The 27331-nt window shown below is 37.1% G+C and overlaps 1 protein-coding gene across 1 annotated transcript in view; it reads left to right on the forward strand.

Moving 5' to 3' along the window:
- TTC7B (tetratricopeptide repeat domain 7B) overlaps positions 1 to 27331 on the forward strand; it is a 136459-nt gene that overhangs the window by 25643 nt on the left and 83485 nt on the right. The window contains exons 4-10 of the mRNA XM_014947063.1: positions 2305 to 2435; positions 4311 to 4432; positions 12813 to 12891; positions 15096 to 15268; positions 18042 to 18105; positions 23165 to 23302; positions 26703 to 26786. Of these exons, the coding sequence (XP_014802549.1) occupies positions 2305 to 2435; positions 4311 to 4432; positions 12813 to 12891; positions 15096 to 15268; positions 18042 to 18105; positions 23165 to 23302; positions 26703 to 26786 (791 nt within the window). The remainder of the gene's footprint in view (positions 1 to 2304; positions 2436 to 4310; positions 4433 to 12812; positions 12892 to 15095; positions 15269 to 18041; positions 18106 to 23164; positions 23303 to 26702; positions 26787 to 27331) is intronic.

Consider the following 27331-nt stretch of genomic DNA (forward strand, 5'->3'; position numbering starts at 1 on the left):
TTTGATTGAAAAATTGAAAGAAAAATGAGCATAAGCTACTCTAGACTAAGTATAAGTAATTTTTAGAGATACATTAGGTGAAAACCGTTACATGTCAGAAAATCCAGTGTCTGTTGTACTCAGGTTTGGCAGGTTTTTAAGAGACTGACTACCTGTGTGTTTGCTGCACTTCAGGAATGTGTAAGGTTTTGAAAAGTATATTGAATTTTATTTTGTCTTTAGCAGAGCAGTTAGTACCGGAGTCAGCATTTTGTCTTAACTGGGTATATAGCTAGCAAATAGAGCTGGAGGATATATGTTGTTTGTACTGGTAAAAGGGTGGATTGGAGGGTAAAGGTGGCCAAAAATCTCTGATACAGACTTAAGGCATCCTCTCAAAGCAGGAATATGGCTTGATGGTTTTTTTTTTTTTACAGATGAGTTTACTTCTGTAGGGAGATATTGAAACTTAATAGATGTTTTAAAAGAATCTGGAGGTCAAAAATATTGCATAGTTTCCCGTTTATCAAAAAATAAACTCCGGATTCCATGCTTATGTCTTCCTAAGTTGTTTTAGTAAGAAAACTATTGTAATTCCAATGAAACATACTGTCCCCACCTTACAGTATTAATGGATGGAAATCCTATCATAAACTGTTCTCCAGACTGGGGTTTTGTAATACCTGGCATTCACCTGACACCTGCCCAATACATAACTATGTGTTTTGTTGGGTTGTTTTGGTTTTAGTTTCTCCACCAATGGATTCTCAAAACCTTGGATGATGAACTAAGGATAGATACGGTCATTTAAATTGTGAATTATATTAATGTGGGAGAAGTTGAAGGCACTTTAGGGTCAGCATTTACTGCTGACAAGCTGGAAGGGGAACCTGAAATAAATCACTTAAGAACATGTCGAAAGTGCTATGATTCAAATACAAGTCAGTATTTAAATAAATATAAGATAGAGTAACCGATGAGGTAGTTGGCTTGGAGAATATGATCTGGTGATCCGTTTTAGATCATGAACAGAAGATAATGTATTGTAATGTATTACTAATACATAAGGAAAGGCACTAAAGTTCTGCTGATTTGTATTTTGGGGGTTTTGTTGTTGTTGTTTTGGGGATTTTTTTTATTTTTTATAAAAAAGTATCCTATATCAGACCCAGGAAGTCTTTCATCTTCTCTGCTCAGTGCTGTTGAGGCTCAAATGGAGCCGTGTATCCAGTTTCCGTAGAGTGAGTCAAGACAGAAGTAACTGGCTGGAGGGTCTCCAGAGGAGATAAAAATGATCAGCTGCCAAGGAAGCATGAAAAGAGAAATGAGTGAAAATTGACATTGTTTGTTGAAAGCATGTTTCTCTCTCTAGTTAAACATTGAAAAAATCTTTTGTAAAGAAATAAATAATCTCTCTGTGAAGTGGACTAGGAATAATTATTCTGGGAAGGGAGATCTAGTAGACGTCAGGAAAAAATACTAATTGTGAGACTAGTTGAGCTCTCTAATAATTTGCGTAGGAAGGCCAAAGCATCCCCATTGTCAGAGGCTTTTTAAGAATGGGTTAGACTAGTGTCTGGGGTTGGTTGGTTCCTCTGTCAGAGAAATGGCTTACTATTCTCGAGATCCTTTCCAGCTGTTTTCTCTAATTACCTTGAAAATAAGTGCAATAGAAGCAGCTTGTGTAGGAAAATAGCATTGATTAGTAAGAGTTGTTGGGCTTTTCTTTTAGGTGAGCAAAGACATATATTTTTTTTCCTTCAAAGCACCAGATAGTGTATCTGTTGGATAAGTCCTGAGAGAAAGACTTTTGTCCCTTGATGAGAGCGAGCTACCTCTTATTAAATTTAACTACAAAAATCGCACTTCTTAACCCCTTATTTTGTAGAAAATGTATTTGTTTTTATATATGCTTCTGCCTTGCAGGGTTACTGAGTTTAGTATTACCTTGAATGCCTTTCTTCGCTTGCCTTGGTTTCCGTGATCACTCTGGAAAAGCAAAATATTCAGTAAAGTTTCAAACTGGTATGGATAGACACTAGGTGCTTTTGTGGTAGACTGTCATGATGTCTTTTAAATCAAAATGACTTTTTAAAAAATTGCTGCTTCTGGTTTTGTGATTATTAAGGGGGAGTGGCAGTTATTTATTTGTGTGTTTGTTGGTGTCTGTATCAGAGGACCATACCTTCGTAAGATTTTGGTTTGTTTTTTTTTTTCTTTGTTTCTTCTCCTGACCAAAGGGGCTTAGCCTGGACTATCTTTTAGGTATAGTATTATATGACATTAGTTTTTAATGCTTCATTTGAAATTGTTTGTTCCCACCAGGTCTCTGTCTTGAGAAGTTGCCAATTTCTTCTTCAGCCAGCAACCTCAATGTGGACCGTGAACAAGAAATCGTTACGTGCTATGAGAAGGCTGGGGATATTGCTCTTCTGTACCTCCAGGAGATAGAAAGAGTAAGCTGGGATAATTAGCTTAATTGAAGAATTGTGTGGCTCATCTTTCATTGATGTGGTGTTACCAACACTTTGGTAACTCAACTAAAACATGGGTAATATTTCTTTTCTTAGGACTTCAATGCACACTTAATAATGGGACAATAAATTAGTGGGCCTTACTGGGTGTCTGGTAGCTGCTCTGAGTTCTGTCATTCTGAGCCCTTAGAAAATAGAGCTGGTGGTCTACAAGGGATAGAGCTTCTCTGAATTGCTGTGTACATTGAAGATGCTGATCTTCGGCCTGTTGTTACACTGGGGTAGTTCATTTGTGAACACAAGATTATGGTGTCTTCCAAACACAGGTATCAGAATATGTGCATTGTATGTATATAGAATCATAGAATGGTTTGGGTTGGAAGGGACCTTAAAGATCATCCAGTTCCAACCCCCCTGCCATGGGCAGGGACACCTCCCACTAGACCAGGTTGCTCAAAGCCCCATCCAGCCTGGCCTTGAAGTTAAGGATTATGAATTTATGGAGAGTTAAAGTTAGGCTCTTTATTTTTAAAGAGTGTAATGCTTCATCATGTAAAAGCTTCAGGCTTTATCTAAATTTAAAGGGATATATATGCTTTTTTATTTCCTCCTCTTGTTTTCATATCCACTGTTAACCTTGTCTTCTGTTTTTTACTGCTTAGCAGAAACCCTTGAAGTGTTATAAATGCTCTTTTGTTGTCGGTTTGGGATGTTGGGGGTTTTTTTGTTAAAGAAAAGAAAATTTGCAGTACCCTTTGTTTCTAGAAGTTACACGCTACTGCATTTTATTTAGACTTTGAGATATGTCTGGACAAAATAAAATACACTCGGGGCTCTATTCTTTGCTTGTGAATACTGTTAGACTGAAGCGAGTTGGCAATATCAATCTGACCCTCTTTTTCAGACATATTGCTTACAAGCCTCAGGCTTGTCACTTGACAGTTGTCTTTGAAGGGGTTATTAGATACAGTTGGGGTCACACAAGCAAAAGAAAACTTTGATGTGATGGGGGAAAGAAAAGTAATTCACACTGTTTTATAGAAGCAGACACTTTTTTTGTTTTCTGAGGATCTTTTGCTTTGGTTTTGTTCTTTTGTTATTGTCTTTTAGTGGCTGGTAGACTACGTGTGGTGAATGTGAAGGTAAATGAAAGCTGACAGGTCTCCATTTTGAGAGAGCATGTTTAATGTTGATAGCCAATTAAGTTATTTCTAAATTGCTTTTTCAGAAATAATAGAATGGTAGGGATTGGAAGGGACCTCTGGAGTTCATCTAGTCCAACCCTTTGCCAAAGCAGGGTCACCCAGAGCAGGCTGGACAGGAACGTGTCCAGGTGGGTTTGGAATATCTCCAGAGAAGGAGACTCCACCACCTCCCTGGGAAGCCTGTTCCAGGGCTTTAAGTGGGTGCTTTGCTCCATTGCTCTGAAGATCACATCAAATCTTACTGCTTTCTGCAGCAGCCTTTCCTAACTTAACAGAGTTTTAGATTTTTTTAATACCATCACCTCCTGCTACTGAATAAGGTTGCAAATATGCTTTTCATATACTTCTTTTTTTGTATACCATTCTCCACAAACTTTTCTGAAAAAGTGTTATAAAATTTTTCTAAGCGGCCTTTCTATTTGGTGAAGAATTTACCTTTAAGGGTGTATCCAAGAACAAAAAGATTTAGGAGGCAATAGGAGATAAGGATAGAGGCAGATTTAGGAGATAAGGATAGAAGTATTCTACTAGTCACCACCTGCAATGAAAAAGATTTTTCCAACATTAAATATTCTGTGCAAAAGTCCACAAAACTTGTTGTTTTTTTTTTTTCTTCTAAATACATCTTTTCCTTTTTCTTTTGTTCTCTTAGGTAATTAATGCCAATCTACAAAACAGAAGCCCTAAGCCAGGGCCCACTGCACATGAACAAGAACTTGGTTTTTTCCTGGAAACAGGACTTCAAAGAGCACATGTTTTATATTTCAAGAATGGGTAAGAATTGATTCTCCTTTTTTTTGTGTTTGCTGTTTTGTGTCGGTTTTGTATTTGTGATCTAACTGGGCATCATTATTTGTAGCCATTGTGGATTGTGTAATCATGAGGCCTCTTATTAATAAAGTAGTAACATTTTGATTGAAATAGTAAAGCTGCCCATATTGTATTTATTTACATATTGTAAAATAGTTTAATCAAAGTATATTAAATGGAAAGCATTTTATATTTTTACTTAATAGATGTGAGAACTTGAAGCACCTTAAACGATTTGAAATTTCTTTTACTTTATTACTAGACACTGTTAGAAAGTGATTGACAACATACTGAAACTCTTGATTTTTATAATTTGATTTTGTAATTTTTTTCCAAATCTCTTCAGTTATCACTTATTTTAACATTATGCTGCAGGATAAATGTGCATGAAGATCAACAGTATGTATACAAGTATACAATCTCCATTGTACATGCTCTATAGATCCTTTTAGATTGTGCATGGGAGATCCTTTATAATTTATTTTAAATAAGGCTTCCCTTAAAAGCCTAAAAATAAATTCAGATATCCCAGAAAATGAAAAAAAGAATATAACACTCCATGTTAAGAGCTTTGAAACTTGGCACAAATGGTTTTTAAGTACATTTCTGACATTTGTTGAAATCACATAGTTTAAAAGTTTGTTTATAACTTACGGGTTATGAATTGTGGAAAGCTAGGCTCTTTATTTGTAAAGAGCATAATGCTTCATGATTTAAAAGCTTCAGGCTTAATCTGAATTTAAAGGGATAGATGGGCTTCTTATTTCACTAGGAAAATGTGGTTTGATTGAAATATTGGAACTCTTGATAGGACTACTGTTTTGTGCCCCAAATGTTTCTTATTCTTTCAAATAAATGAGAGGAGATGAAGGGAAATCGTACAGTGTCTGTAAAGAGTTCGAGATTTTAATGTACTGATGGTAGGGTGACCAAAGGTTATCCAAGTTCTCAAACTGTTCAGGGATTTCAGCATGGAAATGATCACTAAGCTTTTGAAATCTCATTCTTAACCTAATGAAGTTGTGCTGCAATAACACATGATCCAAGAGTTACATTTTAGTTCTGTTTTCATCATTTAATTGCAGGAGGAATGGAATGTTCTGAAAGTTAATTTTTTTCATTTACCAGAGCTAAAAATAAAATATCTGTTTTCATGCCTGCACAAAAGATAAATAAAATATACTTACTGAAAGAATCCCAGTGGCAATCATGGTTAAGAATAAGCTAAAACTTCGCATTTTGAAAAATTTTGATTGAAGGCCAGGAATGGCAATGGTCCATTTAATCTAACATGTTGTGTGTGAAAACAATCTGCAATAGGCGTAGAAATTAAGATTAATTAAGAAAACAGGGAACAACTGCACCAAAAAAGTCATTCACATCCATCCCATAGGAGTGTTTTCCCCAGACGGTATCAGTTGCTCTGGTGTGATCTTTGAAGGGTTGATCATATTCCATACCCCCTTCAGTCCTTCACACTGTTGGTGTTCCTATTAACACCTGCATAAGCTTATAATCTCTTTTTCATTCTTTCATACAATGGTTACTTGCGATTTACAAGCTAGTTGCACATTATATATTTAATTTTAAATTTCTTTTTCCAATTTCATTGGCCAGTGCTACTTTTTTGGGCGGGTATGAGAGGAAGCGAGGTGTTAGGAAAAATAGCTCCGTGCCAGTCATTATTTTATGTATTCCTGCCATTATATCCTTTAGTTTCCTTTCTTAATTTAGAACCAAACCCAATTCTTTTAAGATTTCCTAATATGGTCATTGTTCCAGGCCATTAGTTATTTTCCTGCTTTTATGGGTCCCTTCTTTGGTTGTGTTTTTTTTTTTTTTTAAAGTTTTTAACTTGGGTTTACCAGAACTGAGCAGAACTTTAAATTTATGCTTTCCTAATAGTGACAAATTGATAATGTGCATTTTAATACATGTATTTTAAGGACACTTTACTTGGTTTTTAAATACATCATCTCTCCTAATGTTAGGTTTATAGAAATTAGATTCAAGATCTTTCCGTGGAGCTTTGCAACACGTTTCAAGTTTGAATTCAATCTAAAATTTTGAAGATTGTATGCATATTTTCAAGGAGAGGAAATGTAGATATCTTTAATGGAGGCAGTTTAGAAACCGAAACTTTCTTTTAAATGAACTTTTTTTTTTTTTTGCAACTGAAGCTGTGGATGATAAGATCCTGTGGGGGAAGCAGGGAATTACTGGAGTGGAACCGCTTGTGAGCGGTGGAGGAGAAGAAGAGGAAGAGCGTGCCTGTTTCCCCAGGCAGGCTAAATCCACTATTCATATTGCAGTGCAGTGCAATCTGTGTGTGAGGCTGACACTTAGAAGTGGGTCCAGAGGAAGCCACGGAGATGATCCAAGGGCTGGAACACCTCTGCCGTGAGGACAGGCTGAGAGAGCTGGGGTTGTTCGGCCTAGAAAAGAGGAGGCCCTGTGGAGACCTTATTGCAGCTTTCATTATCTGAAGGGAGCCTACAAGAAAGCTGGAGAGGGACTTTTTACAAGGGAATAGATAAGATGAGGGGTAATGGCATCAAACTAGAAGAGGGGAGATTTAGATTAGATATTAGGAAGAAATTTTTTACTGTGAAGGTGGTGAGACACTGGCCCAGGGAGAGAAGCTGTAGCGGGCCCATCCCTGGATGGGTTGAAGGCCAGGCTGGATGGGGCTTTGAGCAACCTGGTCTGGTGGGAGGTGTCCCTGCCCAAGGCAAGGGTTTGGAACTGTATGATCTTTAAGGTCCCTTCCAACCCAAACCATTCGATGACTCTACAGTCTGAGTAGATGCCTGTTCATAAACGATATGGATTTTTTAGTGGGTTTTTGTTTGGTTTTTTTTTTAAGACTTCAGTTCCACTCCAATAAGTACTAATCAATGTCTCCAAATCTGCTGGAGATATGAATTTATCTGAAGTCCTTTTGCTATGGAGTGGGTTGTCATTGTTGTTGTATATGTGAGGGTCTGAGCTAATGACTGTTTTTAATTATGCTTCTTCCAGTAGAAGTGGAAGCATCATATTTGTGCGTGTATCAGTTACAAACTACAAAAGCAAAGAAGATCACTTTTATACTAGCTGGAAGAGCATAATTTTAGCAGTAATGTAGGGAGTATTGCTGCCTACCCAGATAACCGCTTGATCCCCTTTAAATTTCCTCTTTGTTCACTAACTGTGCAGAGATTTTCTTTTAAGGCAAGAAATCAAGTTTTTGTAGAGGATTAAGTGACTGTCAGGTATGCATTATCTTGTATGAAAAATTAGAAAGTGTTTGAAACTTAACTTAGCCTAACTGCTAAGTGCTGGCATTTTGAAAATACATGGAAAAGCAATTATTAAAAAAAAAAAAAAAAATAAAGTGGCAATAGTCTGAACAGAAGAATGTTATTTTAGTGCTCTATTAAGACACAAATCTGAAATTAATGTTTTCTTCCAAAGTGTACAGAATTTTAGTAAAGAATCAAACTATGTACTCATTTTTCACTTGGGAGCAGAGGAATGTTCCAGCTTGGAAATGAGTAACAAAGAAGTTGAAGAAGCTGTTCTAAAACTTAAAGTAGGGTTTATGTGCTTTTTAAAAAATATTGTGAAATATCTAAATGTCTTTCAGGCAGATTACACAATTTCCATTTAGTCTAGTAGTTGCTTTGCAATTTCAAATTGAAGGAGTTCAAAATCCTGATGATGATCCAAGAAAAGCTCTGAGAGGTGGAACTTTGACATTAGTACTTTAACATAGTTATTTTCAAGTAAAATGCCCTTGAGAAAGAAAGGACAGCAGTTATATACCCAGTAATCCTTCTGTCCTCCTATTTGCTTTGTATTCCTGTTATGAGATAAACAAGACAAACTTAAATTGCGAATATTTTTTGATTTTGAGGTAGTAGTGTTCAGAAATATACTGGAATCACAGAATGATACGGGCCTGGAAGGGACCTCTGGAGATCATCTAGTCCAACCCCCCTGCCAAAGCAGGTCCACCCAGAGCAGGTTGCACAGGAACATGTCCAGGCTTTCAACTTCCAACTCAAACCATTCTATGATTCTATGAATACTTAGGCTAGTGTAAGTCAGCCCATTCACTGCATGGCTCTGGATAGACTTTTCTCGCTTAAATGGGAGAAGTACTGACCAAATTGCAGAGCAGGTGAGATTTGTTCTAAACTCACTAAGCAAAAAAATTATTCTAATTCCATGTTTCATCTATAACAGATATAGTTAGACTAAATATTTGGGGGTTATAATTGATAAGCATAAGTGAAATGCCTGACAAACAAAGCCATTCTCAAACTAGTGGAGAAGATATTCTCAAAATAGGCTGTAAATACAAAGTAAATTAATCTTATCAACCTTTCTGAGGTTAAATTTAAAACATATACACAAAACAGGCTACAAAAGATACTGTGATTAGATCTCACTCCCTTTGTTACGTGAAATTGTTTGATTTTTTTTTATTATTCTTTATTTTAATCCTAACATCTTTCAAACATAGACTTCTCATCGAGCAGTTTATTTCATTCTTTTCTACTTTTTTTTTGGTGCATGTTTAAAAACATCGAGATAAGAAGTATTTGTCTGGGGTATGAGATTTATCTGGACCACTAATGCCAAAACACTGTGGTGTCAGATGCCGAACGTGCTTTTTTAAAACAAAGAGACTTCTTGGTGATGATGGTGACAAATATGTTTGTGCCAGAAATTTGCTTCTGCTGGCCCGTGTGCTTATATTCAGGTCTTGTGATTCTTCATTGAAAGACTATATTTAATGTCCCTTAATTTTCTTCTGACACTTTCCTTTCATCTACAGTTATTGATTCCTCTCTCTCTGTTGAGGAGCGAGCACCTTTGCATAGATGCCGTTAAAATATTGTCATTTTTCTAAACAGAAACGCTGCCTGACCTTTTCAAAGGAGCATAAAAGTTGATCTTGCCCCAGAATAAGTAATTAGGTTCTAACATAAATTCTTGGGGTTTAGGGTACAAATATATAGACAAAAGGATGCAAAACTGATGACCTAGGGGCATCAATTTGTATAGATTTTTAGGTAGTAGATTGTACCTCAAATGCTGGTTCTCAGTCTTTAACTGGTATAGTGCTACTGAAAGAATCAAAGTTGTGGGGTCTTTTTTGTGATGATCTGAAGCTGCAAACATTTTAATTAGCCTTTAAAAACTAGAAATGTGCAGTTCAAAGGGCTTGACTCGAGCGTGTTCTGATGGGAGGCAGTCACATGAGCACACATAGATCAGGAGCAGTGTCTGTCTGGGGACTGTCTTTGTCTTGTCTGAAATTACTGAAAAATGTGTCAGCTCCGAGTGCACGTTAACATACCTTAAAATTCCTCGTTTTGAGCACGGAAGGGATCTCAAAGTCGTTTACAGACACTGTGGGACGTTGTTTGCTAAGTTAACCTGCCCTTTTGCTCTGGCATCCGATCAGCACGGGCGGAACTGCTAACGCCAAGGCACGTCCTAGGGAAAAGCAGGTAAAAGTCGTGTGCTTCCCAGGCTGGGCAGGAAAACTATGTGCCAGAGTAGCTGCCACCCTCTTCTCCCCAACGTGACAAACCGTTAACAAATACAGGAAATGTACTTTGCTAAAAGCAGTGCAGTGATCTACCATATTTTTCATGGAATGTTTTGCTTCATTACTTGTCTCTCAAAGCATTTAACCCGATTTTGGGGTGATTTAGATTGTAGTTTTGAAGTGTATTTTAAATATCATGTAGAAGATGCTCGACAAATCTGTATTGTTTGTGTTCACTTGTGCAGTGGATCAGCGTTAAATGCTTTATGAAGCAAAAACTAATTCTGTATTTTTAAGTTGTTTGGTTTTGTTTTCTTGTACAATCTTACTGCTTTTTTCCATGATACAGTAGAACTTCAGTCACAAGTTTCAGTCCCTTATAAAAATGTAATAGGTAACTAATAACAACCTTTCATGAAGTTCTTAAGGACTTGTAAAAGCTGCATACTTTTTCATAAAGTTGTTTTTTTTTATTCTTGTAACACATCAGAAGACATAAACTTCATATGGAAAAAAATGCTAATCCCTAAAATTTCATAAAGATTTAAATTATTGTGATTTGAAGTTCTACTGCATAGTGTATGTTTTGTCTGTACTGGGAAATCAGTGTTTCCAGCTGACAAGTTCTTGCTCTTGCTCTTTTTTGACAATTTTCCAGTTTTCTGGCAAATCTGTCTGTTTGGGTTTTTACATCTTGCTATGAGGACACATGTGTGACTTTGCAATACAGTCCTTGAGAGGAAGCTCCATTCATGGGGAGATACGAACTTTGAGCAGAGGATTTAGAGCTGGGATTCCAGGGGTCTGGTTTTGGCTCTCTAAAATATTTGGCTTTTTGGTATTATGGAATGGTATGTATTTGGGCTTTCCAAAGGTGCTGAAGGTATCGAGCTTCCATTGAGTTCAGAGGTTTTATTAAAATTTGGCCTACTGACATTCTGTACTTACTCCATTTAGTATATGAAGTTAGTGTAATATTCATTAGCTATTAAGAGTTGTTTCCATGTTGGATGTATACACAGGATTAATTATTTTTTTTTAAATGGACTGACTGGCACTCTATGGTCAAGCTCTGCTGTAACATGGGCTTTTTTGCAAACAATCATTATTTCTGGTGTGACTGGTGATTATTTCTTTTTAACCAAGTTGGGTCTTACTTTGCCATCACTTTCAACCTGTTCATACAGGTTTTGTTATTTGGAAACACTAATTCTTTTTAGATGAACTTTTATGTAAAAGTGTTTTGGAAGGTGAACTTGTGCCAATGAAAGATGTCTGTGCTGGAGACTAAAGATTCTGAAATACGCCAATAATCCTTTATTATATAAAGCAGAGATTATTTCTGCCATGTAATCTGAAGAGTAAAATAAATGAGTAGGTTTCTAGATAAAGTGATAAGAGTTCTACAGTTCTATAACAAGGTCTCTCACATCAGTCACTCTGCTTTCAGGTGCAACTGCACCCACAACTAAATTTAAATAAAGTATCTGTGTAAAAATGCTGGCCTTTTTTTGAATTTGTACGAAGTTGCAATCCGGGAGACCAGTATTTTAAATATATTTATAAATATAGACATGAGATTGAGGAAGGCAATTTCAACATCAGATTTATAGTGCAGTTCAATAGTGCTTTGTTAACGAAAAGCCTACACAAAAAGTAATATTTCTTACCACTTTTGAGCCCATGTTAGGTAAATGTTACGGAGCTTGCACATAAAATCACATCTTAAGATAATGCAGCTATATGACGTAACAGCAAGATTTAACACAAAACACTCTTTTGATCAAAATAATTTTGTTTTGCAACTAAAATTCAAATAGTGAAATGACCATCCTGTGTAACGTGCTGAGGTTGCAGAATTGAGTTGTTCAGCTCAGCAAAAAGCCAACCCAGTCCTTCATCAGTTCAAAGACAAACTGCATTAATATAAAATATAGTATTCTCAATGGCTTTTAAGTGCAATAAAAGAACCCAGATAGCTGAGATAACTGATACAGTGATGAGAAAAAAGATAAAGCTTAAAGACCATTCAGAATAATCTGTTGTTTAAGAAGGAAGTTCAAATCTGCTAAAATTATTGGTATGAACAATGCCTTTTCTTGGAGGGTCTTGAATCTCTGCAAAAGCTGTTTAAGCAGCAGAAGTGGAATAAGCAGAGAGGAAGAAACGTGAGTTGCAGAAGCCACACCAAAAGCCAGCTGGAGTCCAGAACAGACCACTGATCCCCGAGTCCTCTTCTGGCCACGTGGTGGGCCCGTTGCTGTGTTAGTGCTCTTTCCTCTCTGAAAAGGAGTTTAAAATTTTACATTACTTCCACTGAGGATTACAAGATTTACTTTTTTTTTTTTTTTAATTTTTATTTTCCTATTTTAAGGTGTCAAGAGGCAGCTAAAATGGAATGTTTGGGTGTTGTTTTATTTGCGTGTTTGTTTTTTCAAAGTTTACACTGTGGAGCCTAATGTAATTGAAAATTAGAATCATTGTAGTGGTGAGACCAACATCGGTTTTGTTTTTTCCCTTTTTGGGGTGGCCACTTCTTACACTTTTCCTTGCTTTCTCTTGAACTAAGTACTGATCAGGAAAACCTTTCTTTTTTTTCAATAAATTGGCAGGGAATATTGTTATAGTAATCAGTGGTGGGGTTCCCAGATGAACATATATATATATCACACAGAAAGGCGACGATGATATGCAGGGGAAAAAAATGATAGCATGGATTTTAACAACTTTCTAGAGTAATATATTAAGGTGTTACTACATCCAAGTTGGAATACTGTCAAATTCTATGTTTATATACAGGAACTTGACGAGAGGAGTTGGTAGATTTAGAGAGTTACTAAGAGCTGTTGAAACAAGAACTACACAAAATCTGCGAATGGTAAGTTATATTAAACCACATTCCTATTGCAGTATCTGAATTTTAGTAGGCAGGTAAAGCATAAATATAGTGGATAAGCCAGAGATGAATAATCAAATACACAGCATGTCGATCAGGACGTTAGCCACCAATTTATAAGGATACATTTCCTGGCTTAAGCAAATGATTTAAATAAAAAGGAATGTTTGATACGCAGTGTCTCTCTCCGGTTTCTCTTTCCTTTTTGTGGTTATGGTTAAAACCTGATTGGTCTCTGACTGGCCATACTTTCAACCTTAATCATTATTGCCCTATTTGTGATTAGGCATAGTTTCACCAGGGTGTTGTCTCATGTTTTTGTAATGTAATGGGAGTGAGGACCGAGTGCAGCATCTTTATGTGTGTTCTATTAAGTTGGAAGTTATCAAGTTATAATTTCTTTATTTTTGTCATAAAGCCTCTTAAAGGAAAACAATAAAAGCAAAATAATGAAGACATTTATATTGTCATAAAATAAACCTTTACCAAAATTGATGTGTCTTTTTTGCATGGAGGTTGGAACTCAATGACCTTTAAGGTCCCTTCCAACCCAAACCTTTCTATGATTCTATATGATAAAAGGACAAGGCTTATGTCTTTTGCTCTAACGTAATGATTTTCAAAATGTCCTAGATGAGTTTCCTAATAGTAGGGTCTTAAAACTTCCAAAGTAGTAATAAGGAAGGTAATTGGTTTCTTAATTCATTTAATAACTGGTTCCTAGTAAAGATATTAAAATTATTAAATACTGGATTTTCAATGGTGAGGGATAATATCTCACGGTTTAATCAACTAGAAGATGAAGTGCCTCTTATGGTATAGGAATTAAGGCGTGAGATGCAGATCATATGGTGCTGTTCTTGGCTTAAACATTACACATTTGTTACTGGGAACTATTGCTGGGAAATGCTGCTAATTCTAATGCAAATGTAGATATTTCTTTCTACTTTAATACTGTATTAATTTCTGAATTTTTATTGTCATGATATATAGTTCTACAGCTTTTATGCACATGTATTAAACATTAAAGAGGAGATTAACCTGATAGTTATGGATTATAGGATGACTTCAAAGCTTTAAATTAATATTATTTATTTAAATATTTGTGTAAGTGTTTCTACACTTATATAGTGCCAAGAACAGTTGGTCAAAATAAACCTTTTCATGGTGATCTACAACCTTGTTTCGCTCTTGCTGAGCCTTACCAACGGTGGCAAACACCAGCACCTTAAGTGTAACTTGTCAGAAGCCCCAGTCAGTTGGGGTTTGGACAACAAGTGCCTGTGGTGGATTGGCCTTAGCTGGTGGCCAGTTGCCCACCAAGCTGCTCTCTGACTCCCCTTTCTTAATACAACAAGGAGAAAATCAGCTAGAAAAGCTTGTGGGTCAAGGTAAAGACCTGGAGTTTGCTTACAAGTTACTGTCATGGGCAACTTGACTTTGGGGAAATTTATTTATTGTCAATTAAAAGAGAATGGGATGGTGACAGATAAAAAGCTGAAACACCTTTCCCCCACCCCCTTTTCATGGGTACAACTTCAGTCCTTCATTCCTCACTCTTCTGCCTCCTCTCCCTACCCTCCCGCTCCCTGGATGGTGCGTCGGTGGTGAAAGGTTGTGGTGAGTCCAGAACTCTCTGCTGCTCCTCACACTTTTCCCTTGCTCCAATATGGGGTCCCTCCCATGGGCTGCAGTTCCTTCAGGGAATATCAACCTGCTCCACTGTGGTCTTCTCAGCACAATGCAGTGTGGACATCTGCTCCACTGTGGTCCTCTCTATGGACCACAGGGAAATACCTGCTCCACTGTGATCTCTCCCATGGAAACATCTGCTCCAGACACGGAGAGGCAGTAGAGGTTATTGAGCACAAAAAGTACCTGAAAAACTACCTGGATGTGCTCCACTCTTAGGAGCAACAGTTGCTGTTGTTGATACTTCAGAAGTATCTGGATTTAACTGATAAAATTGAAAAATTGTTTCTTTATCTCTTTTTTTTTCCTTTGTGTTTAGAAAATTGAACTGGATACTTGTACTTTTCGAACAGTGGCATGCCACGTTTTTTGGATGTTTTAAAGTAACAGAAAATATATTCTATGTGACTGTCTTCATTAGAAATAACCTCAGTGTTTTTGAAGAGTTTGTATTCAGCCTTTCTCATGAAAATACTTATCTCTCCCTTTCGCAGACGATAGCAAGACAACTGGCAGAAATTTTGTTACGAGGCATGTGTGAACAGAGTTATTGGAATCCCCTGGAGGATCCTCCTCACCAGTCACCCCTAGATGATCCACTTCGAAAAGGTTCAAATACTAAGAATTACGCGCTCAGTAGAAGACCGCGGGTGTACACTGGAGAGAAGTATGACTGAGTTTATGCCTCTCTTGTTTCTATAATTGCAATTGTTACCAAGTGCAGTGGGTAATTTAGTTTATATTTTTGAAAATGCAGAAGGAATTCGGCAATGCAAATGTTTCTCATGCTGTGTGTGTATATATATATTCCCTGAAGAGAAATAGGGAAGCAACATGCTTCTTCAAGCAGAAGTTTGCACTGTATGCACGAGATCTTTTGTTCTTGATTCTCAAAATAGTTTTGTTTGGTTGTTTTTAGGGGTATGTGGTAGAGTCAGTATCTCTTATTATACCTGGGACACAAAAGAAAATACTTATGTTCCTCATTCTCAACTCATCCTTCTGTAGAAACATGTCTCCTGACAAAAGTGGGGCTTTGTTCAGTATCATTTTCTTGGTTTTGGGACATGCAAGTCAGGAGTTCCACAATTTCAACGGAGCTTGTAATAAAGTACTTGTCTTTCATCACGTCGGAGTGATTAATGCCAGATCAGATAAAACTTGTCTAGCCAAGTATCTCCTCTCCAGCAGTGGTTGAAAGTACCTCAGACAATGAATAGAAATACAGACATGTAGGAAGCTTCTTCCTAGGTGTTCATCTGACCAACAAATCTGAGTCTGAGATGTACTGTTTTTTTCTAAATATGTTGCCTGATATATTAAGTAACTGCATAGAATAGAATCGTAGCATTGCTTCGGTTGGAAGGGACATTTCAGATCATTGAGTCCAACCATCAACCCAACACTGACAAAACCCATCACTAAACCATGTTACTAAGCACTGTGTCTAGCTGTCTTCTAAATACCTGCAGGGATGGTAACTCAACCACTTCCCTGGGCAGCCCATTCCAATGCTCAATAACCCTTTCCATGTAAAAAATTTTCCTAATATCCAATCTGAACCTCCCCTGGCACAACTTGAGGCCATTTCTTCATTCTTTTGAGGATGGTGGCTGTGGTTTGCTGACAACATTTATGATTTTGTAGGTCTCTCTGTTACTGCCTCATCAGTTTTCTTTATCCTCAGTTGAAGAACTGTCAAACTTTTTGGTTTGCCTTTGGTTAGTAGACATGTCATGCTTCCAGTTGCCTCTCTTGCTCTCAGTCCTGTTACCTTGAAATTACTTTACTCCTATGCCTGCATCTTTCAGGAGACACAGAAAATGTCTGACTTCAGTCAACTAAACTGAACTTTTTGCATACAGAGGTCAAAAAAAATTCCCAGTAATTTCTGCATGAAGAGGATGTTCACTGTTTTAGACAAGCATCAACTTATTTACCAAAGTATATTCAAAGTTGTAGGAGAAAATAGTGTTTGTTTTGAGAAGTGACTTTTCAGTAGTTCTCTTTGGGGCAACTTCCTGGTTTTATTCTGAGCAAGTAATTTCTCCAGCAACTATTTTCAATTGTTATTCTGCTTTCTGGGAACTACTACTCATCGGTCAGGTTAAATCTACTTCCAGGTTGCTAAATTCTGCATTGAAGACTGGATAGGTAAATGGAGAGTGCTTTGATGCTTCCCCTTCACTTCTCATTTTCTGTCCTATGTGGTTCTTTTACTCACGAGTAACTGTGTTTTGAAATTGCTTCGTTATGTAAAAATAAAAATGTCTTCTAAGATTTAGAATACTCTTCAAAATCTGGTGAGCAAATTGCATTGATTAAAAAATAAAAATCCGACCACAGAACAACTGCCCTGGGGTCTTAGCTGCTGTAAAATGTTTGCAGTGTTAGTTTCAAACCGCCTGGAGTTCAGATGTGGTTTAGTTTCCATTTTCTTTCAGATATTTAATTACTGCTTACATTTCTAGTGCATTTAAAAAGACGCAAAAGGTGTTTGAATCTCAGACGAGTTTTGTTCCCTGTTTGTGATTTATTGTAGTTTAAGCATCCTTGGGCACTGTAGGAATTGCTCATTAACAACAAGAGATTATTTTCTATATTTAAAGAGTTATTGGTCTGAAATAACAGGAAATAGTACTTGTGCTAATTGAGAAACAGTTTAAAGAAGAAATGTGAACTCACTGGTTGAGAGTGTGTGTGTGTGAGAGAGAGAAAGAGAGAATGAATGAATTCCTACCCGTCACGTACCCAATGCAGACTACTGTTGTCCCTCCACCAGCACAGAAAAGTGTTCAGAAAGCATCCAGTGTTGACAGAAAGCAGTAAAGTTTGCAAACTAATCCTGTGCAAACCCTTGGTATTAAGTCATAAGGAAGGGTACTTCATTAAAACCAAAGATTTTAACTGCTTGGAAGTAGCAGTAGTTATGGCAAGCAGGCAGAGATTGCCACGGCTCTGTTTAAAAATATTCACAGCTATTGAATGCGTCAGGAAAAGAATTCTCAAACATATATGATGAAAGACGAGTAGAAACATTTATCCACATATTGCCTAAAATACCAAATCTGTCTTGTTCTTGTGAGAGAGTTTTTCATTGCTGACCTTTGAATCGCTGATGTAGATTCAGTTCAGATAGATGAGGTGTCAGAGGCTAGTTAAACTATGGACACATTATGTGCAGTTTTGGGATATTTGAATGTGTTCAACTCTGAGAGCTGTGGGGGTATTGTTCTCTTACTGTGTATGGCCAACTGTTCTGAAATGCAAATTTAGAGCATTGCGAAGAAATGCATTTTTACCAATCGTTTTTCAGTGCAAGTTACTCTCTGTTCTCTTTGTTGTCTGGAAATTTTTTACAGTACTCTTACTATATTTGTGTAAGCTACTCCTAAAAGTAATGTGTCCTGCTTAAATAATTAAATTCTCCTTTTAAACAGCATCTTTTGTCCTCAAGAAAATACAGAAGAAGCCTTACTGTTGCTGCTTATTAGTGAATCTATGGTAGGTAAAATAGAGCAAATGTGTGTGTTCTGTATGTGTGTGTTTTCCTTGGTTTTTGTTTTTTAAATGAAAATAGAACTTTTTTTTGGTCATGTCTGACTTTGACTTGTGTTCCATTTCCTGTTAGGAAAGCAGGCAGTTACTCCTGAAACTCAAGCTTCTGTTCCTCTGAGCCAGCAAGATGAGGTCTGCAAGTGTTATGAGCAGGAATTTTTCTCCTTCAGAGTGGCTGAGCACAGGCTCCTTCTAACCATAGGCAGGTGAACGCAAAGCCAGGTCTTTCATTTGGCATCACTTACCAGTACAAACCACTGTTACACCAGCTGGGTGCCATTCAGAGAGGCTCAAAATGTAAGCTCTTTCTGTCGTACAAACCAAATCAAAAGCTTCCAGATGACCATAATAAAGATAGCCAAAAAGTATTTTCGATGGTGCATTAAGCCTCAGATGTCACTCAGTGTTTGCTACTGTTTGTTTTTTTTAATGTCCTCATTCTCTCAATATGTGATTGCTTTCAATGGCCTACTTGTGCCTTCTCTCAACCTTTCATATTTTCCTCTAATATGATTCAACTAGTCATTTATCAACTGCCACAAACTGACATTCTCATACCAGGTCAGTTTTATGTTCTTAAATGGCAGAAATGAAAAGCTGAAGCCGGAATTTTTGCTGTTTTTCTACCTGGAGGGGTGGAACCTCTAGAATCTGCGGCATCATATAGGAGTCTGTCTCCCTGCACATCAGTGAGACTTATTCTTTTCAGTTCTGTAGGTGGTTCAGGTCTTTCATGCTCTGGCATAATTTCTGTTTTGATACAGTTAAAAGAGGATCAGAACATTTTAGTGAATATTGTCCTGTTTGAACTATTTTAAAGTGGCAAATGTTTACATTGTAGTGCCAACTACTTCCCCCATTCCTAGTGATCTGCCTTGTTCATGACAGAATCTGTCACCAGAAAACAACTAAGCAAACATCTCCCTGTACCATGTGTTGGTTTTGCTGCAGTATATACTGAGGGCTGAAAGGGGCCTCTGGAAGGTGCCTGAGCAGCTCATGGAGATACACAGAGTTCTGATGTGGTTCAGTCCCAGTTCTGCAGGATCTGACCACTGATTACTGTATTTGCATGTGTACTTCCTTGCATGTCAGCATTAAGAAGCCAAAAAAACAAATTAAAAGTGCTGCCCGGTTAAGTCTTGCTTTGGGTTACTTACAGCTTTTCCTTTGTGAATTAGATCTGCCTAATTATATCAAATGCTTCTCAATGTACAGCATATACCCTTAGCAAGCTTTTTTCTTTATAAGTAATTATTGCAGGTTATCTGAGGCAAAAGAGTTTGTTTTGGGGGAGTATAAAATCTTTCACATGATTGACTTACTTTAGCTAAGTCATTTGTTCATATTAGTTTTGGAGGACAGAAAGGGAAGATTCAGCATAAATATATTCATCACTACAAACCTTTCTGAGAGTTGAGAGCTGTTACTTCAGCTTCAGTGCATGCTAACTTTCTAGCTGTAGCAGTTATTGAAGTAGTATGTGATTTATGATTTTGAAACCAGTATTTGGGGAAGAAATGAGAACAATTACGGAAGACTGAGTAATCACTGGTGTTTTGAGATGATATTGTGTTATTAAAGTAGTATGAGCCATTCCTTGCATTGTCTGTGAATTAGCAAAAACACAGATAAAGTGTCGAGACTTCTGTCCTTCAAGAACTTATTCAAGTCAATGTTGAAAACCAGAATGAAGATCTGACTTAAGTAGCATTTTTGTTTAAGTAAAAGTAATCAAATCACTCTGTATATACCAGCCCTAAATCATGCTGCTAGTTTCAGGGAAGTGGTGTGCTCTAACATCGTAGCTTCTTCCTTGGATTAGATCTCCTGTAACACTTATCCAGAAAATTGAATCTTGCCAGTGGATTACAAATGCTACTTCTCTGTTACCTTGAGTTCCCTTAATTTCCGAATTCAGAAAGGATACTTTGAGTAAGATTTAAACTGTAATATTTAAGAAATGAATACTCTGGGAAAGATAGTGCCATGCTTTTCAAGTGTTCCAATTCTCTTATAGGGACATTGCAGAGTACAAAAGGTCTCTTTTAGCCACATGACTGCTACTACAGTGTCTTATTGTGTCCAGTGAGGAAAGTCAGCTGCAACTCTGCCATCACTCTTACTGTAAGACATCCCTCTATTCTGGCTTTTACACTTGTGAAGCATGGACCAGCCTTTCCTTATCCAGGCAGGAATGAGTAGAAAGGTGGGATCTGAAGGACTGACATCTTCATGTTACAGAGCGTGTACATGCTCCTGTGTGTCAGCTGAGCTGTAGTAACAGAATCACAGGATAATTAAGGTTGGAAGGAACTTCTGGAGGTCTTTTTGTCCAACCCCCCTGCTCAAGCAGGGCCACTTGGAGCAGGCTGCATCTGTATCCAGATGGCTCTTGAATATCTCCAAGGAGGGAGACTCCACAACTTCCATGGGCAACCTGTACCAGTGCTTAGTCACCCTCACAGTGAAAAAAAAGTTTCCTGATGGTAAGAGGAAACCTCTCATGTTTCAGTTAGTGCCCACTGCTTCTGGTTCTGTCACTGGGCACCACTGAAAAAAGCCTGGCTCCGATTTCTTTCTACCATCCCTTCAGGTATTTGTACACATTGGTAAGGTTCCCCACCAAGCATTCTATTCTCCTGGCTGAAAAGTCCCAGCTCTTTTAGGTTTTCCTTGTAGAAGAGGTACTCCGGCCTCTTATTCATTCTAGTGGTCATTTGTTGGACTGTCTCTAGAAGCTCTATAGCTCTTTTGTACTGGGGAACCCAGAAATGGCGTGGCCTCACCAATGCTGAATGGAGGGGAAGGATCACCTCCCTCAACCTTCTGGCAACACCCCTGCAGCTCAGGATACCACCAGGCTTCTTTGCAGCAAGGGCACATTGCTGGCTCCTCTTCAACGTGGTGTCAACCAGACCCTCAGGTCCTTTCCTGCCAAGCTGCTTTCCAGCTGGGTGGCCCCCAGAGTATACTGGTGCTTGAGGTTGTTCCTTCTCAGGTGCAGTACTTTGCACTTCCAAATCTTTCTTTAAGCCTTTGAATGAGGTTCCTGTCAGCTCGTTCCTCCAGCCTGTTGAGGTCCCTCTGGACGGCAGCATAGCCCTTTGGCAAATCAATTCCTCCTCCTTGTTCTGTCTCATCAGCAAACTCACTGAGGGTACACTCTGCCCCATCAGCCAGATCATAGCGAAGACTTTGAACAGGATCAAGCCCAGTATCAATCTCTGGGATGCACCACTAGTTACTGGCCTCCAACTAATCTTCGTTTGACTGGTCACCACCTCCTGGGCTCAGCTTTGTGGGCTATTCTTAGCCCATTGTAAAATGGCTCATCACATCCTTTCTTCCACTGTGGGTCAACTAAGTTATAGTTGTCACATTTGCCTTAGACTTAAAGTATGTATAGGGTAAGTGTGGCCAGCTGAGGCAATTAGTTTAGCTAATTTTTATTTATCGTGTCAGAGACCATGGCAGTGCTGAAACACTGAGCACTTAAGTTTGCACGTGCGTTCTGTTTTATAATTATTCAGATGATTATTGTTCAAATATAAGATATCTTTAATACTTACAGGGCATCCTCTGCTATAATACTGCTTTGTCAGCCGTTTTTTTCACTAAGTCATAACTTGTTCTCTACTTGCAAGGAATTGAGTCAAATAGTGATTAAATGTGGAGTTAAAAAGAAAGAAGTTCTTGAAGCTGACTAAATATTTATGTAGTGTAGCAAGGGAAAGCCAAAGACTTCTTGATCAAAAGAAAGTAAAATGTCTGGTTTGGGGGGTGTGGGAGTGTGTTTTCAAACCAAGCTGTGGATTTTTCAGTTGATAATTCGTGAAATGTCTGTGCATTTTATGTTACATGTATCTCTTTGAAAATTTCTTTCCCTATTAAATTATTCTGATTTTGAAGATGTGTTGAGTATGTTCAGAGCTTAAAATGTTATCTTGTTAAAGCAGAAAAACATCTTGTTATCCCTTAATCTGTGTCATTCCTTTCCTCCAAAAAAGGGGGAAATAAGCTGCCCATTAAAATTTAGTGTATTTAAACAAATTTATTGGGGGGGCCATGCCCTGTGTAATTAAAAAAATAAAAGGAAACAGGGAGGAGGAAAGAGAAGAATCTTTAACTTCTGATTTCACACTGCTAGATATACTAGCACTTGTACCAATGAGAATATTAAACATTAAGAAATCTAGAAATGGATACCAAGATATGGTATTTTCAGAGGCTTGATGGTATATTGGGGTAAGTACTGGGTAGTTCAGTATAGATAGTCTTAGCTACTGGGAAATCGGAATTTAATCCTTTGAACTTTATACAAGATTTCTCTGTGAACATGGTCAAGTCATTTAATCCAGTTCTAGCTCAGCTTTCTTCATTCTCGAAAGGAAAAGTTTAATTAAGGAATTACGTTTGCAATGTGCCTTTCACAAAACAGGATTGAAAGAACAAAGCCTCACTGCAAACATGGCCTGATTCCAGCCCTGTGTTCAGAACTGGGGACAGTTTTCCCTTCTCACCAGTAACTCCTGAAGGTGATTGTGTGGCTGTCCAAGGCAGCTCACAAGTGAGAGGAGAATGTCATAATGTTAGGAAAAGAAAATAAATTGATGACTTTATTTTACAAAAGCTAGAACAGAGGATTTGAACATCCTTCTAGTATGTTTTACTAGCATACAAAAATAAAATTCATTTTTGAAAGATGAATATACATTATATTAAAAAAGCCCCTTTATTTGGTTTCTGAGAACTCTCCAGTAATTTTAATGTATGGAGTCAGAATCAAGTGATTAAAAATAGATCCATAGAAACATAAATCTTACCACTAATGTATAAAATTGGTGATTTTTGCTCTCTATAAATAAGTAGCAGATGCTCTCTCTCTGTGTCTCCTGTATCAACAGCTGACTGTCAATCTGAATAGAACAGTAGATACTGGAGCAAAAGTAGAGGTTGGATTACAGTGACTGACTCTGTTTCTCTTTTTGGTGGTATGTTTCAGGCCAACCGTGATGCTGTGCTGAGCAGAATACCTGAACACAAAAACGATCGCATCATCAGTTTGCAAAGTGCATCTGTTGTCTACGATTTACTCACTATAGCCTTGGGGAGAAGAGGCCAATATGAAATGCTCTCAGAGGTTTGTCAATAATAGTGAACATTCAACTGTACTTTTGTTGCATATTTCTGTTAATCACGTTAATTGTGCTAGTACTTAAGGGCAAGACAAATATAGGACACTGTCATTCTGACTACTGTATAAATACAGGAGGTAGTTTCCACCCCAAAAAGTTCACTGTCTAAATGTGTACAAGTGACTTCAGGTGGTCAAGCACAAAAGTTATGTGAAATGTGTGGTAAATGTTTAATGGCACAGAAATTCATGTAATTTTTAGGTGGGGAGCCATGGATCTGCTTAAAAGTATACACATGAAACAGACACAGCTGGAAGGATATAAATGATAGATATAGCTACCTAGGAAAAGGATTTGTGTTGCTTTATTTCAAAAGAAAGCTTTCTTTTACTCCTCACAATATTTGGAGTGCTCCAAGGTCCTTGGAGTTTGTAAAATGTCCTTGAAGTTAATAGAAAATTAAATTTTAAAATTAAACAAATTTACTACTTTTTCAGGTCTGTAGGAGAGTGCGTTCTCTATCTCAAATGTCTTGCAACTTGCATGTGTTTTGTTAGATTATGGTGACTTCTTCAGGAATTTTTCAGGTATCATTAACAATTTTATACTTGAGAAACAACTACAGCTCTTTGGGCAGAGCAAATCTTTCTGAAGCTCAAAACAGTGCTCGCCCGGCAGCAGGAGGCTGTTGCTGACCATGATTAATTATTGGTATCCAGATGGAATACTTCAGCATGTGTGGTAGGAAGGCATTGATTTGCTGAGAAATGGTTTCTCTCTACCAGAATAGAGGACTTCTAGTAAGATAAAAATGTATTAAAAAAAAAAAAGCCCCAGTTCTCCTCTAGTATATGTTGATAGTCACTCTTTAATCTGCATCTCCTGTGATGTAAAGCTCTGAATTTGTGTATTCTTCTTGAAAGTACTTCATAGCTGCACGTTGTGCACACAAGTCAGTTTTAATCAGTACAATAGAAAGCCTTTTGCAAAACCAAGGCGTATGAAAGCTCGTACAAGACTGTCATCCTACAACATAATTCAATCAGGAATATTTCCTTGTACTTGTCACTACAGACACTATCACCTTCATGGAGTTTTAGGTGGTTGCACCAAAGCTGCAAGAGATGACTCTCCATATATTTGAGTCTAAAACTTTTTAAAGGATAGACATCAACAAGTATTGTAAAAACAAAAACCAAACAAACAAACCAACCCAAACTAAACTTGAAAAGGTAATTCCGATTTCTTTTTTCTTGAATCATCTGGCAACCATTCCTTTTTATATAGTAGCCTGGCAACTAGGCAGGGATAGTATAGCCCTGGGTTCCAATCTGATTCTTTTGTATCGCCTGTGGTGTCCAGGTGGCGGGTTTTTTTGTTGTGGAGGTTTTGTCTTTTTTTAAAACGTTAAACAACCGTTACATTAACAGGAATATCACAGGTTCCTGGGATTCCTCTACTATATCCTTTGGGACACTTTAGGTATTATTTATATCACAATATGCTCAACTTCTTGGTTGCAGTTATTCTTGCCTTTCTTAGGTTCTTGTCATCCAAAGTCCCACAGAAAACATTGACTTCAAGAAGCTCTTACAGTTTTGTAAGTGGTTAGAGGATATCTGCCCTCAAATGCTGCGACCCATAGTCTGAAAGTTTTATAAATTAAAGTATTACAGTAAACACAAATTCAGAAATGTAAAAACATTCTGTTCACTTACATAATAAGCATATAATTTTTCACTGGTTTCATTCTCTGTGAGCTAATTATGATTGCTGTGGTGGAGCTGCTGTAGCTTCAAGTCAGAAAGCATCATTATTCTAACCATGGAAATGGTATTCACCCATCAGTTCCAATATCTTGCTACCATCTTCTGTTTTAGCTATAGCTGATTACTTACAGAAGTAGTTAGTTGTGATATAAGAACATGAAATGATGAAAAATCTCTCATCCTTGTTAAACTGTTCTAATGCTTAATGGAAAAGGTCTCATTTCTTTATGGAGTTTGTATACAACAGGCTTTCAGTTTCTTATGGCTTCTTCAATTAGATCAAAGAACTTCCCACTGTCATAATCCTTTCCTAAGCAAAAGTACTCTGCCTGTCATCAAGTTGGTTTTTAAGCTTTGTAGGATATGACACGTTGAGCTTATCAATGTCCTACTAGGAGAGATGTTTTCCAGACTAGAAATTTTCCTAGATAATCATCTTTCAACTCTCTGACTTCAAGCATATTCTTTGAGGAGGAGACTGTAGTGCTGAGCAACGAAATGCAGTAATGCATTCAACGTTACCTGTTCATGAGTCAGTTGTGATTTTTTTACAAGGCAGCATCAACAGTTGCATCTCTGCCTTTTGGGAGAGGGATTGTGCTGAATGTGTTTTCAGTTACTTAAGTCAATTGCCATTATCCCAAACATTATCTTAACTTGTAGTTTTCCAGGTTACTATCGCTTCTTACATGTTTCTCATTGATTTCTTGATGGAGCCTCTTGCTCTTTGAAATTACTTCTTGGTACTTGGTTCAGAAGAATCCAGTTTATAAGGTGTTCCTGTTGTTCCATAGGTCACATACACATATACGCTTGCATATCCCTTAAACACACACCAGTTTTGTGATCTTAAGAAGGAAAAAACCCTCATGTAACTTGTCACATTTCAAATGAAGCCAAGTAAATAGAACTTAAAGTCAAGAAAAAAGAACGCTAATTAGATGATTAGTACTTTGAAACTCAAGCGTTTTGGAATAATCTGCAATTGTATTCTGTGTCTCTATTATTAGAAAATTAAAAAAACTTCAAGTATCAACTTCTCCAACTTTATGAAAATATATCCTATGTTGAGTTTTCTTAATAGACATTTATTAACATAATACACACACAATCTGATTATGTATAGTAATAATGAGTTTCCTTTTGGCATTCAGTTATTAAGCTGAAAATCTCAGCAGAATATTGAGTGTGAAGTTACAATTTTTAAAATAAAAATAATACTGTCAGGTCAACCTTCACCCGCCCACCCTTTAAATTGGTGCTGCTGCTTATCATGTATTCATAATTTAGGAAGACTGTGTGTACAATTTTCCCTTTCACTTAAGACTTACATACTGCTTTTGCAGTTGGTACCTTGAGTAAGCTGATATTTATCATTCCTTTTTTCAGACTAAATGGGACAGTACCAACAGGGGTATTTAAACAAACATAATAAATGGGAAATCAGTTTTTTGTTTAATTCTTTTTTTTTCCATATAGAATCTGGCAGCTGTTTTCACATAATTTATTTGAATGATTTAAATTTTCAGTTACATGTATTTTAGGTATGAGTCTATAGGAATACTTTTATAATGGTATATCTTCTTAATAATTGAAGAATGTGCTCTTAAATATCAATTTTTTCCCCCAAAATTAGTGTCTAGAAAGAGCCATGAAGTTTGCGTTTGAAGAGTTCCATCTCTGGTATCAATTTGCATTGTCCTTGATGGCAGCAGGAAAAGTAAGTCTTAATTATTTTTTTTATGTAATTATTCTATTGATGGCTTTCAATAACAATATTTGGCACTTCGGTAATTTTAATCTGTAATGTTTTTAAAACAATTCTAATCCTTAAATCAGCCAAGTACACTGTACTCCTGAATTTATGCCTAGTGCTGTACAAATAATGTTTCTAACTCAGGAAGACTGAAAGGTGATGATAAGAACTATTTTGCCAACGAGCTTAAGTCAAGCTAATTGAATGGAAGTATTGAATTATACCAGATCATATTATCCCGTAACAACTTGTTTAAGTGCTGTTTTGATGAATGAATTTTACACTCAGGTACAAATTAACCCTGATTCATGATGCTCTTGCTTCTTTTTTTTTTTTTTTTTTGGGAATTTCTGACTGTGTCTTTTTTAATATTACTGTCTTTGAGTCTGTGTACTCTATGCAATTGAAGTGAGATGGATATCTTTTTTTTTTCTAATTCTGTATAACCTAGAAACTTATGGTATCAGATACAATCTTCTATTTTCACTTCTTTTTGCTTTTCTGTTAAA

Source organism: Calidris pugnax, unplaced genomic scaffold (assembly GCF_001431845.1).
Source record: "Calidris pugnax isolate Ruff unplaced genomic scaffold, ASM143184v1 scaffold127, whole genome shotgun sequence".
Classification (NCBI taxonomy): domain Eukaryota; kingdom Metazoa; phylum Chordata; class Aves; order Charadriiformes; family Scolopacidae; genus Calidris; species Calidris pugnax.